The sequence below is a fragment of the Lichenostomus cassidix genome, chromosome 5 (genome assembly GCF_008360975.1).
Source record: "Lichenostomus cassidix isolate B80296 chromosome 5, HeHo_3.0, whole genome shotgun sequence".
In the NCBI taxonomy this organism is placed as follows: Eukaryota; Metazoa; Chordata; class Aves; order Passeriformes; family Meliphagidae; genus Lichenostomus; species Lichenostomus cassidix.
In genome coordinates this window covers 40488499-40508434 of record NC_139486.1, presented here as the reverse complement: position 1 = coordinate 40508434, position 19936 = coordinate 40488499, and the positions used below count along the sequence as shown (strand labels likewise).

General features: G+C 49.3%; 1 protein-coding gene across 2 annotated transcripts in view; it reads right to left on the bottom strand.

Annotated features, from left to right (window-relative positions):
* Positions 1–18863, bottom strand: part of ALX4 (ALX homeobox 4) — a 37878-nt gene extending 19015 nt beyond the window's left edge. The window contains exons 1-2 of one of the 2 annotated variants that reach the window (XM_085062624.1): positions 18202–18372; positions 13324–13483 (exon numbers count right to left, since the gene is read on the bottom strand). Coding sequence is in view for 1 of the 2 variants with exons in the window: in XM_085062623.1 (XP_084918749.1) it covers positions 18202–18598 (397 nt within the window). In the remaining variant the exon portion in view is untranslated. Of the gene's footprint in view, positions 1–13323; positions 13484–18201 lie in introns of both variants that reach the window. The other variant, XM_085062623.1, reaches the window with a different exon arrangement.
* Between the last annotated feature and the right edge of the window lie 1073 nt (positions 18864–19936).

Genomic DNA, 19936 nt, shown 5'->3' with positions numbered 1-19936 from the left:
TGGAAGAGCATCTATAATTTATTCCTATTCCAACTGCACATTGCAAAACTCAAGGCTGGCCAGGTCTGGGAAAATTCCTACAAGCACTAGGCTCTTAGCAGCATTCCAGAAAGAAATTTGGTTTCTGGCTACCAAACCCACTAATTCACAGTCTCAGGGGCTGGGCAACAGACTGGCATCAGCTTTTACTGGCAGAGAGTAATAGGGCAGCAAAATCCCAAACTTAAGCAAGAAGCAGCACAACCAAGCTGGGAACTTGCCAGGAAAGAAGGAAGACACAATAACCAACAGCAAACCTGAGAGCAGCAGGTTGTTTCCCCTGACCTCTACACCCTTGTCGTGAGGAGGGGACAGTGCTGCAGCCCCACAGGGGTTTCCTGCAGATGAGATGCTGGTGCCACTGGACGTGGAGAAGCTCAGACCCCTGACAGGGTCTGAGGGTGGCAGGAGCAACCCCTGCTAGCCAGGGGTTCTCATCCCTGTTCTCCATGAGCCCACATGCAGTGCAGGGGGTACACAGTGACCTCAAATTCTCACTGATCTTGAGAGCTGTTTTGAGGTATTGAGGGGACATAGCTGCACTGCATGGCCTGGCCATGAACCACAATGTCTGTACACTATAGCTGTGGAGAAAGGGCAAAGAAAGAAAATTCCATCTAAGACTGGCTTGCTTGGAAACTCCAGTTGACCCTGACACAGTCTAAACAAATATTTTTTTTTAATTACTCAGAATGCCCCAGTCTTCTGAAATGTATCCCCAAAGACTGTCGTAAAATGTCTACAGACAGGACTCCATGAACCTCTGCTGCCCTGCTCTAGAGGCACATATTTCAGCTCCAGTCAAACTGAAGTTTAATAAACCCTTGGCCTCTGTAGGTTCCCTCCTACAGCACACAGTTCTCCCCTGCCTCAGTCTGGCTCTGGGTCTGTGTCCACCACTGGTGTTTGCCATGAGCAGCCAGCCCCACTGCAGCCTCTGACAGGAGACCACCATGAGTCGTGGGTGCTGCGATCTTGCACCTCTTCTTTGTTTCTGCTGGGGCTGTGGGGAGTGGGGAAAGAATGTTTGAAGCTCTCCCTCATTTATCCTCAGCTCTGAAGCATAAATATCAGCTTAGGACACCTCTGAAGCTTTAAGCTCTGCATCCTTCATATCACAGAAGAGAGAAGGTATATATTGACTGTGGGAGCCTGGATAATCCAAGTCTTTTGAATGATACCAATAGCTGATGAAAGCTACTGTGCTTGGTAAAATACTGAGAAACCCTGTTTGCTTCATGGTTTTAGTGCAATGCTTTCCTCCACAAAAAAATATACTTACGTGTTATTCAATAATCCCCTTTCAATGAAGTTTTGCCATCTTATCAAGAAGTAAAAATGACAATGCATGACTTGGCCAATTTCTCTCATGAGACATTTGTGCAAGAGCCCAAACACATGGTTCTCAAAGGAAAGGGGTGAAAATGTTTTACAGAAGAAGTGAGGAAAAGGTTTATTGATAATGAGGCACTAAGAGGAAATGGGATGAATGTGCCTAAGATTCCTCTAGAAAATGAACAATAAATAGTGTTCACAATCAGCAATTTACATTTCTAATTTTGAGCTGGGAATAGCAAGATTCACAGATGCACAGATTATTCTGAGTTGGAAAGGACCCACAAGGACCATTGAGTCCAAGTCTGAAGTGAGTGGCTCATATGGGGATTGAACCGAAGAAGCAGGTCAAATGACAGTTATTAAGGAAAAAAAATCCATTAGGTAGTACTGAGCAAGGAAAACGTCCACAAATGTGTTCTTATTTGTCAAAGGGGAGTCATGAATTGCTCAAAGGGTAAACTGTGCTTGTCAAGTAATTCAGAGTGCTATGCACTCCGAGGTCAGAAAAAGATTTCATTTCACTTGAGGACTACTTCACCTTGCAAAGCATATAATTGTCACCAGGGGGAAAAAAATGAAATAAAAAACCCAAAACCCCAGAACAACTGAACAGACCAGAAGTAAGTTTGCATGAGCCAAGAACATTCGACCTTTACTTTCTACTCCACCTCTGTGTTTCACTTCTTTTCCCAGACTGTTTCTGCCTGGAGAGCCACATTCCCACAGTGTCTGCCCATCCTGCACATGCTCTCCAGCTGCTTGACCCTGTTCGCCAAAGTTACAGGAGTTTGGCCACTCGCTGTTCTTGGTGGTGACCAAACCAGGCCAAAATGTGGATCTCTGACCATCACCTGCACCACTAAATTCCTTTAAAAAGCCACTCCTGGACAAAATTGTTCTAGAGAGAAGCTAGTTTGCTAGATTGCTAGTTTGCCCCTGGTGCTGTTGTGGCTGCAGATGGTTGCATTGTGTGGTGCCTCTGCCAGCTGGAAGGGTTCCTGGTTGCATGGCATCACAGCTAAACACAGTGCCAGGATCAGACATGTCTGCTGGACCCAAGAGGATGAGCAGCGAGAGCACTGTTTGAAGGGCTTTTGCACCGTTCCTCTTACTTTTTTTTTCCTAAATACTTCTTGCTTTCTGGGTCTTTCAATCACATGCACTGGATCCCTCTATGTACCTTGGCCAAGTAGTTTTAAGCCCCCATTCAATCCAATACACTCCTCAGTCTTCAGAACAAGTTTCTGCCATATCAAAATTCCTTGTCCTTATCCCAGGCTTTGCTCCCCCTTTTTGCCTGGATCCAAGTGAGGCTGAACCAACTGCTGGGGTAAATGGCCACTGCAATACGAGTAAGTTCAGACCTAGCTGGAAACACTCTCAGAACATGAGAAATCTACAGTGTCTTTAGGTGTGAAAATCAAAGGTATCACTACTGACAGTTCAAACCACCACTCCTTATGGCTAGTTGTTGGATAACATTTCAGAGGAAAGGCACAAATCACATTTCCTTCCCAAAGCCAGCTCCACTGTAAACCTGGTGATCTTGCTCCACAGCACTGTGCAGCAGAACTTATGAAAAAGTCATCATCAGATTTTTTCCCGACATGAAGGAAAAAAAATGTGCTTAGTTTTAGTTACATTCTTGGAAACAGCTTAATTGATTCAGAAGAACTTTAAAAAAAAGTATTATAAAAACAGCCAGAGGCAAACAACTGCTGTGGGAGCTTTTAGGCAAGATTGTTAAGTTTTGATTAAGTTAGAAGAAAGTGGATGCAGTATTGTGGTATGAAGTGTCAGGCAGTAGACACAAACAACAGTGACTCTGGTAACACATTTTCCTAACAGAAAACAAAAAAATCATGACTCTTGGAAGGAGAGGAACTCCTGGAGCACCACTAGTTCTCAGCCAAACTGGATGATTATGTGAAAGATAATGACCATGAAAATCAGACTAAATTAAAAACTATCCCCATCAGCTGAGTTCATGCCCACTTTTGTGTTTGCTTCCAGTTAACATTCCAGGATGGGATCATATTGACATGAGTGACTACAAATGTCGAGTAAACATTAGCAAACATTTACAGAAATCATTTTTAGGAACTTGTGAAAATGAATATTTGTCCCAGAAACCTGCTTTTGCCAGAGGTGCTCATCCAATCAGGCAAAAAAGACTTCTTATTCATGTCTACCATGTACCTACCTTCCCCTCTCCACCATAGATGCCCTTTCAGATGCCTACTTCTTGCGCCACTTGACACACACACACAATCTGCTGCCCAAACATTACTCCCAAGCATCATCCCAACAACTTTCTTGTGTCCCAGACAGTCCCTCGAAAAATCATACCTTGCTCCCAATTTGCAAATATAACATAGGATGTTCATCCCTCCTGCTCCCTGTCTCCCAGAATGCTTCCTTAGGGGAGCTCTTATTCTGGGAGGTACCTGATCTCCACATGGGTGGCTGTGTGCTGACATGGACCCCAGCTCAGAAAGTCTCTGCCTAGACAAATCATTACACCAGTGCCATGAGCAGAGCTTCAGTGCTTAAAAGCTGCCTTTTCTGGCAGTGTGGGAAGAAACAGGAGGTCTTAAAAGCAGGTGGAAAGAGTGACTGCAAGCAGGACGGCCTAGAGAGGAGAATAAAACACACAATCAGGAAACATGGGCTGGAATAATCAATACGCATGGAAAGCACCAGTCAGAAAGGTATGTGCTGTTTCAGAGTTTCCTAATTAAAGTAAGCAAGACCCCTTTTCACCAGCTGCCTTTCCGTGCTCTTCAGAAATAAGCCTGTCTGAGGAGGTCAAGAAAGAATAAAATTTGGGAAGAACAGATAAACACTTAGGTTTCCAATGTCGGAGGGCTCCTGGAATTAGTGGGGCCACCAGGCACTGGCTGACCTCCACTTCCACAAAGCATTTCCAGCTCCTGGGCTCAGCGTGCTTGCAGGAAAAGATGCTGGGGGTTGAGGTGGATTGCTTTCTCCTTCCTTCTCATCTCAGACTAGGCTTCCCACACACTGCCTTCTCAGATTTACTGTCTCACAGTACATTTAGGTCAAGGTTTTTCAGACTTTGTGAGAGGCAAACATGCCTGTGTGGGAATGTGTGATTTCTTCTGCAATTAATTTTGTTTATAGGGCTCTCAGGAGAAAATATACAGTCGGATGTAAATAATGGGACTCCAAATTCCAAAACTCCTTCAGTGAACACAGTTATGAGTATGTAGCTTCCAAGAATCCAGGGTTTTAGAGCCAAGGATTTAGTGCTAGAGGAAACTCTCCAATGCAAAGAAGGGGGCACAACCCTGGGCTGTGCCTGCTGGTAATGAGAGAATCAGGGACCCTCTGAGTATTTGCTGCTTATGTCCTTCATTTTCCAAAGCAAAGATGCAGCTTCCTGAATTGGCTTAAACCTCATTGTTCTTCCCTGTGACACCTCCTACATCTGATGAAGCTGAAGCTTATAAACAGGGATAGCACAACTGCTATACAGTCCAATTTGCTTCAAACTGTAGTACACAGTGGACTAAATAACATGTGTGTTTTTAACTTTGCCAAGAAGAGGATCTGACATAAACAGAAAATAAAACGTTGCTTCATGTCCTGACAGCTGATGGACTGTGATGTTTGGATGCTACAGTAAGAAGTTCCATAGATTATTACCAGCCAGGGACAGTCTGGAAGCCAGTGTGCCATCTCTTTGTTTAATGGTTTTTGCCCCAGGAGAAAGCTGGGTCAGGAGAGATGAAGGCTGTGGAGCAGAACTGCCTGCCTGGAAAAGGGGTGGTCTGGCTGCACATCCCTTTGTGCAGGACACAGCAGGGTGAGAAGCAGGTCACCCCAACCATGGTGCTACACTGCTATCACTGCCATGCTGCCAGGTCTCCTGCTTTCCCCTGCCACCTGGGCCAGGCGTGCTCTGGGATGTGCTTTGGGCAGTCTTCAGTGCTCACACCACTGTGTTAATACTTCTGGCACAGGAACGAACAGAAGGGAACTGCTTTGCTCACCACCATCAGGCATCCCTGCAAAACCAAGCCCTGCTCAGACTCCTTCCAGAAGATCCCACACCCTACCTCATGCCAGGCATACAGAGAGGAATTGTTAGAGCAAGCAGTGTAGCTGTTTACATACTCATGTGGCATTTTCCTATTGGGACATTTTCAGAGAGCTTGGATTGACTTTGCTCCCACTGGGATGCCACCGCAGGCTTTCAGCTGCTGCTCCCTTTTCTTTTGAACTCCTGAGAAGGAGTTCTCAGCAAAGTTTTTTGTTTTAATGAAATCTGTGGGCTAAATGAGGCCATTCCCTATTTTTCCCCAGTGGGGAACTAATTTCTACCAGACTCAACATCCTTAGCTGTAGTCTTGGCTTTCGGGACCTACTCAGTTACCCTCCCAACTTCTCCTTGGCCAGGACCCACTGGCCTCTTACATGTTAATGCACATACGTGGTCACTGCTGCACACCATGATTTATCTGCTGCAGGCTCCTAATATCTCCATGCTCCGTGGGATGTGAAATCAGCCAGGTTTCCACACTTAAATCTACATCAGAGAATATTCACATTGTCTGAGGCGACACTCCCATCAGATTTTCTCTAGAAAAGCCTAGGCTGTTGTACTTGAATTTTGAAGAGTCCAGGTAGGCCAGACTTACATAGTCACTATTTATGAATTTCTCACAAGGACTCTGCTGTTTCCTGACTAATGTCTGAAAAGGACAACTGGTTTCTGACAGTGCTTTTCTTTTACACTAAAAGTCATTAAACCCAGCAGAATAGACAAGGGGCTGGACCAGTCCTGGTCCTTTTATCACTCTCTTGTAAAGTGTCTGTGGGGAGACCCAGTTGCCCACTCATGGGTTTTGGTGCTGTGCAAGACACACTGTGGTCTCTCAGATAGTGACATGGGGCAGGTACCAAGGCCTTGAGGAGCAGCACAGGGAGAGCAGGCAGTGTAAATGGAATCATCTCAGCCGAGGTGGCATGCAGTTGGCCCAATGCCTCCTCTCAGCACCAGCCAAGCTTCCCCTCCCTACCATCTTTAGGATGCTGGATACCACCTATTGTCTTTATGAGCATCTGAAAACCTGTTGAAATACTTCAGCATCAAAGCCTCTGCCTTGTTGCATGCTCTTTGTGTCTTGGTCCCCAAATATGGTGAAAAATTCATCCCTTAGAAACTTGGTTGCTATCACAGCCTCTTGGTTCCTTTTTGGGTAAACTTCAGGTCATTTTCTAAAGAAACCCATAGCTACCAACAAATATTGTCTGGCAGATTCTGTCTCAGGCAAAGGCCCAACAACATCAACAGCAATGAATTGCAGTAAGGTCCCCAGGAGACACTATTCAGTTGGGTTTCTCCCCATCTTTGGGGACCCATTTTAGAAATACAACACATGCAAGAAATGCATCACACTTCCTTGGAGTAATTTTCCATCATCTCTCTGCATTTTCCTCAAAACTGTTTCTCTCATGACTTGACTAAAGGTTTTACAACATCAGGACATCATAGGGAAATATCAGAATCTCTTTTTTGAGTGTTTTGGCAATAATGAAGTCTCATGAGTGGAGTCACACTTGTTATTATTTTCCCATCTCCTATACAACATTTCATCTTTAAATTCCAAGCTTTCTCACCATGACTAGAGAGCTTTTGCCTTGCTAGTCTGAAAACAGTCAAAAAGCAGACAAAGTTGCCCCATAAGGGTGTTCTTTTTTTCAATCATGCCTTGTTTGACACCAGGAGTCTTTTTGAGGAACACTCCCTCTTAGTTTCATGAACTCTGCTCTTGCAAACTTACATCTATGGATGAAACAGGAGAGTTTTCATTCCTGCACACTGTGGAAGAAAGGAGGTAAAAAAGGATGCAGTCTCAGTTTTTTTCTTGCTGTCCTGCTGAGGGAGGTATCTGCCAAAAAAAAAAAGGGCCTTTGTACAAGGCACTGGCAGAACTAGTCTTTGGTGACTATGGTCTTATGTCAGTGCTGTTCCGACCCCACAGGCACCCCCAGCTGTGTTCAATGGAAACTGCTTCAGCCCTGAAAATGCCTGGCTGCTCTCCTTTCACTGGCAGGGTAGCTTTCTCTTCTCACAAGAAGCATGTGGAGCTTTTGTAATCCTGGCAAGTCTGTGGCTGAGCCTCCAGGAGCAGGATCAGTGCCCTGCAAGGCCAGACAGGCTGACAGTTTTGTGCTCCCTGCCCTGACATTGGGGAAGCACTGCCCCTTTGTTCCTGGCTGAGTTTGCCCAGGGTGTATCTTGTGCCTCCCTTGGGCAGTTCACCTTGCTCTGAGCTCAATTTAGACTGGCAGCCTGGAGCTCATGACAGCTTGTTTCTAAAACATCATCAGTTCCTGTTAAAGGACTCACCAGGACATCCCCACACCAGGACATCCCCAGCTGTACCACAGGGACTGGGTGGCTGCCAATGGAATATTTGCAGTCTTGGTCACTTGAGGGTGGGCTGCTGTACACAGGGGATGGGAGACCCACACTACAGTATTTTATGGACCTGTGCTAACACGAAAGCCATTTTCACCTCCAGATATTCACTGGGGAAACCAAAATGAGCTTAGTAAGGCACATCCCAAGATATTATCTGGTAATGGTAAGACACAAGCACCCTCCGGTTAATGTATTACACAGCAAAGCTCTTGCTGGCCTTCTTTTCTACCCAGGACAACAGATGAGGTCTAAAATCTGTCTAAAAGCTCAAAGAGACAGATCAGGGCCTGCCCACAGAGGCAGACGCCACAAATAGATTGCCCAAACTTCTTTCTTTCATATGAGCCAGGTTTTTGAAGGAAAATGCTGCAGGCTGAAAGCCCTGGTGCTGACTGACCAGGTCCCAGCCACTGTGATGTATATGCTCAGTGTTCATTCATCTCCCACCTTGGCTGTGCTGAGCAATTTCCTGGATCCCAACAGTCTGGTCTCCTGCAATCATTTTTGCCAGCAAGAATATTTTCCACAGTCCCTGCTTTCCCTCAGGCCTGTGCAAGGGCAAGGGCTATATTTTGGACTGTCCCATCATCTCCCTCTCTGGTTTCAATGACCAGCTGCAGTACCTGAATAAACACCTGTGATGCCTGCAATCACACAGGTGATAAATCCCTGTCTTGCTACTTGGCGATTCCCATTGCCCACCCTCTGAGGTGGACTGCTGACAAAAAGAGAAAAACAGGTTGTTCAATGAAGAACTCTAATTTTTACCACCAAAGCCAAGGAAAAGGGATTTCCAAGACAACCAGCCACAAAAGCAAACTAATAAAAAGCTACAGGGGAAGAGCAAGGTTCTCTGGACATCAGCTTAATATCCAAGCCTGGGCACAAATAAGACTTATTATAGCTTCAACTCTAACTTAAAACCAGCATCACCCAACTTTGCGTGTGCATCTACAGGTCTCACTGTTTCCTGACCTGAGTTTAGGCCTTTCAGCAGATTTTTACGAGGCTCTGTCCTGATCAGCCATATATTTCTAACAACCCTCTCTATGGATACTTCCCCTCCCCAACAGAGCTGCAGTTAACTGAGACGCTGCACTCGTGTTTGATGTTGTAGCCAATACCCCATTGCTTTCTATCCTTTATAAGTCCCTTTTTCTAATAGCTTGAAGTGGCATGAACTGGATGGAAACATTCTTTTCTCCAGCACAGGACCTCATACCTATATAAAGCAACAAGCTTCCCTCTCTTCCAGTAGCAGCTTTCCAGCTTCTGTTCAAGAGCTGAAATGCAATATTTAAGCTCTGCCATAAATCCCACAGCTTCATGGAGTGTTTTTGGCCTTCTGCACAATCTGCCTAACTGTCTAGCAATTGGTCCATCGGCTATTTATGTTGGAAGTCCTCACTGGAGATGTGAGGAACACAAAATATCTGCAAGTCCTCTGCCAACTTAGGTAGGTTCTTCTTCCTCTTGCCTTCTAGCATTTGGCTATGTCCTGTCTAGCTCAGAGTGATATCTGGCTCCAATCTGCTTACAAAGATTCAGACCAAATCTTGATAAGCTAGGTTATGTCTGTAGCTGTGCTTCTCAGCTCTCAGCTATGGGTCCTTGCCACAGCTGTGCTCCTGACTACTCCAGGAAGAAGTTTGGGCATGCACCATCCCAGAGAAGGCTGGAAAAGAACCACACAGTGCTCCAGAAGCCTCTGGAAATGGAGACCAGTACTGTGGTCCAGGCTCTCCTGTGTACCCCTGCCCCACCATTTGGCCTCAGGCTCTCCTCTGGGAACAAGCTCTGCAGGACAAGGCTCTGCCCAGCTCCTCTTTCCAGCCAGTTGCATGGTGGGAATGGGCATGCACCAGCCTCCCATGCAGTATTTCTTGAGTGGCATCTCTGGGGCTGGGAAAGCCTGATGCTGTGAGCTTGTACGCACACACTGGAAAGGGCCAGTCTCACAGGTGACCCATCCCCACCTGCCAGACCCAACAGCCTGAGACCAGCTCCATGCCCAGCAGGCTAGTAGCCCACTGAGCCTTTGATGTAATTTTTTAAATGTATTTCTTTCAGAAACCTTGCTATGGCACAGGTCTTGTTTTAAGTTTTGGGCTGAGCAATGTTTTCCTGTTTCTCTTGTTTTGTAAAACAATTTCTGTCACACACATTCTTCAACACCTTGCAGAGTCATGGTCTTGCAGATGGGCCTTCAGATCTCTTTAGGCACTGTCCCAGAACAGAGTCATTCTCTGATTGTTTTTGACCCTTTCTGGGAAAATTCTTAATATTACTCTCTTTCCCTGTGCATACTGTACAACTTAGGTTTGTTTTGATTTCATTCTGGTGTGAATTTCTTTCACTTCCCACTGCTCCTGAATAGATTAGATATCTGCAAGCACTTTCGTTATCTGATCTGTCTTGCATCAAAAGAATGAATACCGTTCCCCATTTCCCTTTTTTCAAACTGCATCCTACCCCAAAACCGATGTTACAGCTCCCAAGTGAAGCAGTCAGTCAACATCCAAAGTCTCAAAGGGACTGCTTTCACTACAGGGAGGAACTCATGAGACATGAAATCTTTATTTTAGGCAGCAGTGCTTGCGCACAGAGCCCAGATAGGGAACAACAACAACAATCAGATAGGAGTTATACTGAGACCTTACAAGTTTATTTTATTTCTCCCAGACACCAGTCTGCCCAAAACATTTGTTCTCTTCCTCAGTTTCCTCATTCCCCATTGATAGCACTTCTCTGATGAGCCTTGATGCTGTTGACTCCCTGCCCTTTGGTTTTGTAGGGTTTTCAGGCTTCCACTGAGTAAAGGTGGCTGTTATCTTCAAAAGCCCCACAGAGTGTGCACCCAGGCTCAGCATACAGCATGTCTGTTGGTAAGTAAACCAGCTTACCTTTCAGGCTCCACCACCAGCTTACCCACTGCCTTACAGCTTACTAACTGCTTACAGAAAACAGTTTTTGCTTATAAAGAATATATTTAGAAATAATACTGATTCAACCATCTGTTTCCAGTAAGCAGATTAAATGTAAAAAGATAAACGGCATTTTAATTAAAAAAAAATAATTATCAGATACATATAGACTTAAATAGACATTAAATGTTGAGCTGGGTAATGCAATGGTCTTCAATCAGTGCAGATGAGAGACCATAGCTCATGACATACCAGTTTGTCATGACTAAATCCTGCTGGGACCTGAAGACAGCAACTACTAAATGTTGAATCACAACTATTGTCAAGGGAGGTATAAAGAATTTGATGCTGGTGGGTTCATATTTAGACAGTTCATAAAATTAGTTGCAGATCACCTTCCATAATAGCACCAAGCCTGTAAGTGCTTATTACACATCCAAGATATCTCCTCTTCTTCTTCTTTCCCTGCCTCTTCTCATCCATCTCTCTTCCCTCCTCTCTCCGTCTTTTTCCCCTATTTCTCACTAATCCTTCTTTTTGACCAAAATACTGATACCTTAGAAGTATCAGTAGGTGATCACATTGCTCTTTCTCATTGTGTCTACGTACGTGATAGTCAAAAAATGATGATGATTTGCAAGCGTGAATGAAAAATGTGGCCAAGAAGATTCACCAGTATGTATAATAACATTGAATTATCTGAACTTACACTGAAAATAAAGTGGAGGTCATTTATTTAACACATATCATTTATTTAATACATCTAAGTAGCTTTCCTCCTTTACTTATGAACTTTTCTTTACAAGTTGAAGCTGCTGAGACACATGTAATTATGATAAATTGCTCTGACATTTTATTAATATGAAATATTCTCGGCTGTCTCTTAGTAAAAGTTTCTCAAGTCACAGGGGTCCTATATTAGCTGCATTACCACTCAGTCTTCTCCTAATCCAGAACTATCTCTCTTTTCCTTTTGAAAATGTATCTACACAAAGACATTAGACCTGTGCTTTCCAACCCGATTAACAATTGAGATGGGAGGTTGTTTAATTCAGATGTGTAGGAGGAATACTTCAGACACATATGACTTCTGGGATAGGGATTGCTCAGCATTTTCTGAAAAGCACAACTTGTATCTTGTGTTGGCTACTTTAAGTTGCTTAAGCTGATGAGTAGCTTTTTAAAGATTAGGCCATTAATGTGGCAGGTTGAGCCTATTTTACATACTGAGAGCCCTGATCATATGAGAACACACTGATTGCTTACAGCTTCTTGCACAGAATAAGGACATGACTGTCAAGAAACCTAAGTTAAAGACCCTACAATATCACAGACGGGACCTCTGCTCTGTGTTTCTGACTCCGGCACGGGCTCCTTCTCTAGCCAGCTGAGTGCCTCCTTCTGCCGGAGCCACCGCCCTGCGAGGGTCACACTGATGCCACTGAGTGGCCACAGCTTCACCTTGCACAAGCCACTCGGATGTTCCGAGTGGTTCAGTTTTTCCAATGGTAAAATGAGAAGAAAAGCCTCTTGCTGCCCTGAGACACATCACACTTTTTACCTGAGAATTGCTACAGCTACAAAAATGCCCTGAACAAATAACAAAGCATCTTAAGGACTACAGGGAGCAAAACTGGCTAAAGGGCCGGGAACTAGAGTGACCGAATGGACAGGTCTGGAGATGTCCTTTAGAAGAAGACCTTGGCTCTGAACCTCTCAGACACCACCTCCCTCTCACAAGGGAAGCTCATCACTGCTTTGAACGCAGGGCTTGGAAAATTGAATAAATCTTCAAGATCTGAGGGATTGAAGTCTGCACATTAGCTCCCCTTAAACCGTGGTTGCATTTAACTTGGGAGGTTAGAAACCACAGCCAAAGAAATCTCTTTTGATTCACAACTTGTTTTGAGCAGTCACCCATAAAGCAGCCAGTGAATCACTCCAGCCAGTTAGTCATGCAACCACACTGAATGTACACTCAAAAGGCTGCACAAAATAAACAGCCTGCAGCTCCAGATAACACACACACAGCTCATTTGCGCTATCTGGCATCAGCATATATTGTTAATAGGACTCCTACACCAAACCCTTAGGAAAAAAACGCTCTCAAATAAGCATCTCCAAATCTCTCTCTCCATCAGTATTTTTCTCGTCTGCTTCGCTCTGTGTTGCTTTCAAAACAATTAAGACTAGTAAAAGTTTTAAGACTCTTTCACTCTTTCTGCACCTTCTTGTTGCTGGTAACGTCCCGCTGGGTTTACAGGCGTGCGCTGCTGAAGTGTAGGGCTAAAGCGGAGTTAATTCCAATCAGCAGCGGACAAGTCGAAAATAAACAGCTCTAGTGAGAAAAGAAATCTTCCTGCAAGGAGGGAGCGGCAGGGATACAGGGGGAGGGAGTCTCCCGGTCCTTTGACACACGAATGTTATAAACAGCTCGGATCAGGAATCCTATAAAAGCCTCCAGACAGATCTACCGTCCAGTTCAAAAGAAGTGCAAAACAACCTTTAGGAAAGAGCAGCGAATATACCTTCCTGCGCGGCCCTAGGGGTAAGCAACGTGAGCCCTACCTTCGCGTCTGGCTCTCTGAGGAAATCCCGCAGGTTTCCGCGGAGGAGATCCCGCACCTCCGAGTGTCTGTTCAAACAGAGGCTTAGCCAAACTCCTGGCGAGAGCTCCCTCCCCTCCCTGGGAGGGTGCCGGAACCCTTGAATGGCAGATCTGGTGGCCCTATTGTGGAAAAGAGAGGGCTATTGCCAGGGCGGCGTCAGCAGCACGCCGGGAGCCGGCGGCCGAGCCTCGCCGGGCAGCCGGTCCCACATCACCGGGAGGGAAGGGCCGGCTCTGCCGCCCCGCTCCCCGAAACTCGCCTCGCCTCCCCGCCCTCCTGGCTCCGCTTGCCGGCTCCTGCTCCCTGATGCCAATTTGGATCATGTCCCCCCTTGTCCCTTTCCCCCGCTTCCCCACTCGCGCCTGCCTCCCGCACACTTCTCCCCTTTACACTCCTTGGTTGCCCCCCGCGGGGATCAGGGCACAGCATCTCCCCACGCCGGCGGAGAGAGCTGCGGGGAGCGCCCGCTCATCCCGCCTGCGCTCTTAGCCCGGCGAAGGAGCGCAGGCAGGAGCCGGGACCCGAGATCAAAGCCGCGGGGAGAGGGAAGGGGAGGCAGGACCGAATGGCCGCCGCACCTCGGGACACCTCTCCCAAAGTCCTCCGCACCCCGGGCTCGGACAGGCACCGCCATGCCCCGCCTGACAGAGCTGTTCCTACGGAGATCCTTAGCGGGGCGGCCCGGACCCCGGTGCGGGGACACGGCATCGCCCGAGGTGGGGGAGCCCCTCAGGACTGCCAAGGGGAGCGCACGGCCCCCGTTACCCCGTTCCGCTCCCGGCGCGGGGCTGCGGCGGAAGCCGGGGAAAAGGGGCAGACGCCGCCGGCCCTCCCAGGCGCACGGCGGGCTCCGCAGAGCCCTTGAACGTCGGCGGGGGCTCTGCGCGGCGCCGCGGGGAGCCCCGAGCGCCTGGCAGCGAGCGGTCTCTCGCGGGAGGCGGAGAGGGACCGCCAGCGAGCTCGTTCCTGCCGTGCCTGCAGCTTGCATTACATCAGGGAAGGAGGAGGAGGAGAAGTCCATTAAAAGCGTCAATTTAAAAAGCACGCAGCGAGCCTCCGATTCCCACAGCAGTGGCTTTCTGTACTTTAATAATAATGCACTTACGGCTGCACTTTTCATTTGCTCGCTAAATAAAAGAAATGGTCGTTATTTGCATAACGCGGTACTTAAAGAATTTCCTCTGTTAGAGACAGCCGTTTCCTTTCTCCTGTTTCCTTAGAGCAAGTATCCCCATCACATTCGCCTTCACTCCCCAAAGGAGTTTATTCCAGCTGGTATTTCTAGACAGCAATATACGTATACATTTCTGTGTGTATGTGAATATATATGTTTCAAGAAATACAACTTACTTCAGCTCCACGCAGTAGAAATAGCAAGTTAGGTTACTACAGCACATAAATCATGCGAAAGCTTTTTCCTCTCCTAAGCCAATATATATAACCTGTTCTGAGGACTAGATGATCTTCAAGGTCTCTTCTAACCTTGACGATTCTACGATTTCATGACTTTTATTTAAGAATCCGGCTTTAACTGCCCGTGCCAGGTTGTGAAATAACCCAAACCCCTATTCGTGGCAGGGAGCACGGGGGAGCAGTGAAAGGCTGCCGGCCCGCCTCAAGCACGGGCAGGGGGCTCCGGGCAGGAGGAGCACTGCCGGGAACCCCATAGGGCCAGGCCGGCAGCCCCTGCTGCGAAGGGACCGCGGGCAGCCCGGCCGAGAGCCAGGGCCGCCCGGTGCCAATGTCCCTGCCAGAAGCAGGGCTGGAAGCGCTCCGACGATTGCCGTCCGTGTCCTCCGTGTATTTACGGCCGCAGCTCTCCCTGGCCTATATTTATCCTTACAATGCAGTGGAAGGTCTTAGATCTAGAAATAGAAGCCGAGCGCAATAGATGGCAGGCTCGGGCTTTTTATAACTAAAAAAGACTTGTTTATTAAAGACATAAAATAAAATTAAACAGCTAAAAAAGGAGGGGACACCCTATCCCTCAGGCACGCAGAGTGTGTGCCATGCCCGCCGTGCCCCGCCGGCCCGGACCCCGCTTCAGAGTTCGGCAGCTCCGCTCCGGCCTCGCCCGGGGCCTCCACCAGCGACCAGGGGAAAGGCGGAGGCGAGGGCTACCGGCTGCTGTGCGGGAGCAGCACCCCCGGCGGGGTACCGGGCCGGGCGATGGGCCTGCCGCAGGGACGGGCGCGGGGGAAGCCGGCCGCCTGAGTATCGCCTGGAAGGGGAGCCTGCCTGCTGGTTGGCCTCGGTTTGTGTTTTGCTGGGTTGAGCTTTTTTTTCGTTCTCTTTTGGGGTTTTGTTGTTTTTTAAATTGAGGATTTTACAGTCACGGCATCCCACCACGCCAGCATCCTGCTCAGGCCCGGACAACAGGAGATGCGGGGAGCCCCTGCCGCGCTCCTTCACCTCTGCACAGGGCGCACGGCGGTGCCAGCACCGAAGCTGCGGAGGGGTCTCTGCGGGAAGCAGTGGGACAGCGCCTGTCCCCTGCTTCCCGAGCAAACCCCTCCGGTAGCTCTCCTGAGCCGCCTTGAGCCCCGTGTGCGCGCTGGCTGTCCGCGCCTGTGCCCGCTGCAGAGAACGAGGAGGGCTTTCTCTTCTCCCACGCTCACCCACGCCGAAGGCATTTACCCTGACTCGGGGGTTTCCCCATCCTTTAGCCCGTCGGGAGTTCCCGGGGCACAACTCCTGCGCCCGGCGCGGTGGTCTCGCCGTTTGGGAAAAGGCGGAGAGGCGCCTACGGATGTTGCAATCGCTCCGTGAAACCCCGATCTGTCTGTTATTAGCGACTCTCTCTCTTCAACCATTAAGCACTATTATTATCACTATTGCTATTAATTATCCTTGCCGAACCATGTGTCTCTCATTACAGCCCACCGTCCCCAGCCACATCACAAGGGGCTCACAAGGAGCGCGGGATGGGCCCGGCCGCCGCCGCCGTGGGGCTCCCGCTGAAGGAGGGCCCGGAGCCCCGCTTGAAAATAAATCAGGGGAACCCCGGCGGTGTTAGGAGGGCAATAAACGAATGTGATTCTACCGGGGGGTTTGAAATGTGTCATCACAGGCTATGCCGGCGCCCTGGGCTTTGCAACCTACAAAAACAAGAGAGCCGGTTAACGGAGAGAGGATGTCAGGGTGGCCGGGAAGGCACGGGGGGCTCCCCTGCGATCCCATTCCCGGAGGAAGCGGGGACCGATTACCTCCAGCGCTGGCCGCAACCCCGCGGGCTCCCCGGTCCCACCGCGTCCTTTCCCCTAGAGCCCGGGCTAGCTCCAGAAGGCCTCCGCGGATGCGGAGAGGGCCTGAAGCTAGTGGGGGTTGTCCGCCCACGGGGAAAGGGCAGGGGAAGTAGGAAGAAGCATAAGAGAGGTTCAAAGCCCCAGTTCTGGCCAGAAATAGCGCGAAAGCAGCTCTCCAAGACAGCCCTCATGCCACTCCGCGGCCCGGTGAGGAGATACCGCGGGAGGATGGTTGTACCACCGGGTGCGGGAAGGACCCGTGCGGGTCGGGGCAGGAGTCCGTCCAGACTCGGTGTAGCGGGGCTATGCCTGCGGTGCCCGGGAACGTCTGGATGGAGAGGACTTAATGTCCTTTCCCCATGACGGGGAGTCACCTGTGTGTAGGGGAACTGGGGCTGTGGACCGGGATACGGCGACACCTCAGCTGCAAGCAGGGTGCGAGGCGACCTGGCACGCCGGGGTTTGGGAGATGGGCAGAGAGAAGGGGCTTCTACCCCCTTTTAAGTCTAGGGATGGGGGGAAAGGGTGAGTAAAGAGGGCAAAGGGTGCTGAAATGACGGCGAGAGCCTGGAACTGGGATTGCTGGCCTGACCAGGACCTCTTCCACCTTCCCTGTGCCCCCATTCGATACTCACTGCTCGTCTTAGGGTCTCCTTGGAGACACGGTCCTATTAGCTATGCCTGCCTTTGGGACTGACGGAGGATAGGACCCCGTCAGCGGCGACGCGCTGAATCTAGGCCGGGGCAGCCCCTCTGCCCACACAGAGATCACCGGGAAGGAAAGGAAGAGCTTACGTTTCCACTTTCTCTTCTTGGGAAAACAGATTTATTTGTTTCGTTGTTTAATTTTTCTGTTTGTTTTTATGGGGGGTTGTTTGTTTGTTTGTTTTGCTTTTCCCTAACGGCCCCGATACAGCGGAAACCTCCCGAAGAAGCCTTTTAAAGCCACGCTCGGAAACGACATGAGAAGCGCCCCCGTTCCCGGCTGTACTATCGAGCGCCAGCGCGAGGGAGTGTCTTAATTGCCGCTAATGACCAGCGGAGGGGATGCGAGGGGGTTATCTGCAGCTGGGCAGAAATCAATTAGGGGAGTGGCAATTAGGGGAGAAAGTGAGAGACAGGAGAGGCCGTTACCGAGAAAAGTGATTATTTCGGTGAAATTTTCCAGAAATTCTTTCTGCGGAAAATGGTACCCGCGGAGTACATTGCACAGCCTGGCGCTCCGCTGTTTCCGTGCCTTTTCCCGCGGAGTTCCCCTCACTCCTCAAGAGCTAGCGCTTTGCTGGAGCGCATCACCTGCATTCCGAAATTACGATTAAGATCGCAGCAGAGCGCGACCCGGGGAAGGGCTGCTTCCTGCGGGCATCGCGGGCTCCAGACCCGGCTGCGAATGGAGATATTCGTGGGGCACGGCGGCCCCCGCTGCGGCGAGAGGGGGCTGCGCGCCGGAGCCGGGCAAGGTCTCCTTGACCCCGGTAGGGTTTGTCCTGCCAGGCAGCCACCCCCCGCCTTCCCTGGAGGCCCTTTCCAGGCCCGGGAGTCTCTCTCCGGTTTCGCCTCCACTGCTACCCCGCCGCACGCCAGGGACTCACCGTAACAGGAGACCTGCAGGGCTCCGTTGTGGCCGCTACTCTCTTGCAGCTTGATGTTGCTGTCCGGGGGGGTTTTGCAGGGGCCTCGCTGCATGTAGAGGTGCGGCGGCTGCTGCTGCGGAGGGTATTTGTTAAAGGAGGCCGGAGCCCCGGCAGAGCCGGGAGCCTGCACGCTGCCATCCAGGGACTGACATTCCTGCTGGCTGTAGCGGCTCCGGCACTTAGTGCTGCTGTCACCAAAGCCTTGTCCTTTGCTGGCCAGGAAAGTAGGGCTGAACTTGTCACTTGCTTGAAATGCCCTAAAAGGCGAGGAGCCTTCTGTGTCCTGGGAGGCTGCGTTGTAGTAGGAATCCATGGCAGCCGGATCACAATAAGAAACACAAGTATCAGCATTCATTCCTAAAATTAAAAGGCCCGAGTGTCCTTAATGCGCTTGGAGGGGCACCAGGAACCACTCTTTCTCTCTCCCTCTCGCATAGACACACACTCACAGCTGGGCCGGGGAGCTCTAAGAGGATTCAGATGTTCGTGAAAGCTGACCAGATCTCCAAACCCCCTTAAGTTCTCGCACAGTAAAAGGGGTCTTTTTCTTTCCCTCCCTCCCTCCCTTTCTCACATACGCTTGCCCTCCGTGTATCACTCCAAACTACACTCTAAAGAGGCTCTTCTCTGAGCTTTCCCCCCCACCACATAGGGAAAAAAAAAAAAAAAGAGAGAGAGGGAGACCTCTCCCCCAATTAATATGTAGATGATGACAGTGGAGGGGAGGGGGCCCAGGAAGGGGTGTGTGTGAGTGTGTGTGTGTATGGGGGTGTGTGGAAGCAGAGGGAGGATGGAGGTCATATCTTTTGCGTTAAAAAAAAACAAAAAAAGCGCCAAAAATCCAAACCAAAAAACCAAACCAGCCCAGAGATTTTTTTATGATTAAAACCCAGAAAATCAAGCAGATGACATTAACCCCACGAAGGGATGAGTGCGGGACCCACGCCGGCAGAAGCACCGGGGGCGATTTAATGGTCGTGACATGCTCTGTTCACTCTGCTCTCTCCGCTGCTCACTGCCCCAGCTGTGGGGACCCTCGCCTCTGAGACCCCCTCCTCGCTATTAAAGGCAATACGGATTTTTCCCGCAGCTATCTGCCTTTAAGCCTCCCCCCTCCCGTTAACCCCTTCAGGGCCGACAACTCTCCCAGCGCTGCCGTGATCGTTTCCCCACCAAGGCACGGCGGTGTCGCGGTCGCCCCGCACAGAGCCAGGCGAGCTCTCCGTCCGGTCTCGCCGCACGTTTATGATGGTAATTATTTATTTACCTCTAAAAATGTGCTCTCTCCAGGTGTAAAATTACTGGATCCAAACGGGAGGGCAGCAGAAACGGATTTTAACAGGGTCATCAAGCACACAGAATTGGACAAAGCTTCTGGGATTGCCAGAGGTGACTTGCAAAGGGACAGAGCCTGGTAGGAGCCCTTTTTGGTTTGAGGGGTCAATTACAACCCAGAAAGAGCTTAAAAATAAATCAATACTCACCTTTCGTCGTCCTTCCCCCCCCTCCATTCAACCTGATTCCCCTCCTCCCCCAGTTAACTCCTGCTACCCCTTACTTACTCGTACCCTGCCTTCCTCCCATCCCCACATCTGGTTTCTATTGCTCACTTACCTTGAAGTTTTCAGTAATAAAGATATTACACAAACTACATCCACAGTTCTTCGGACGAAAAGAAAAGAAAAGAAGAGAA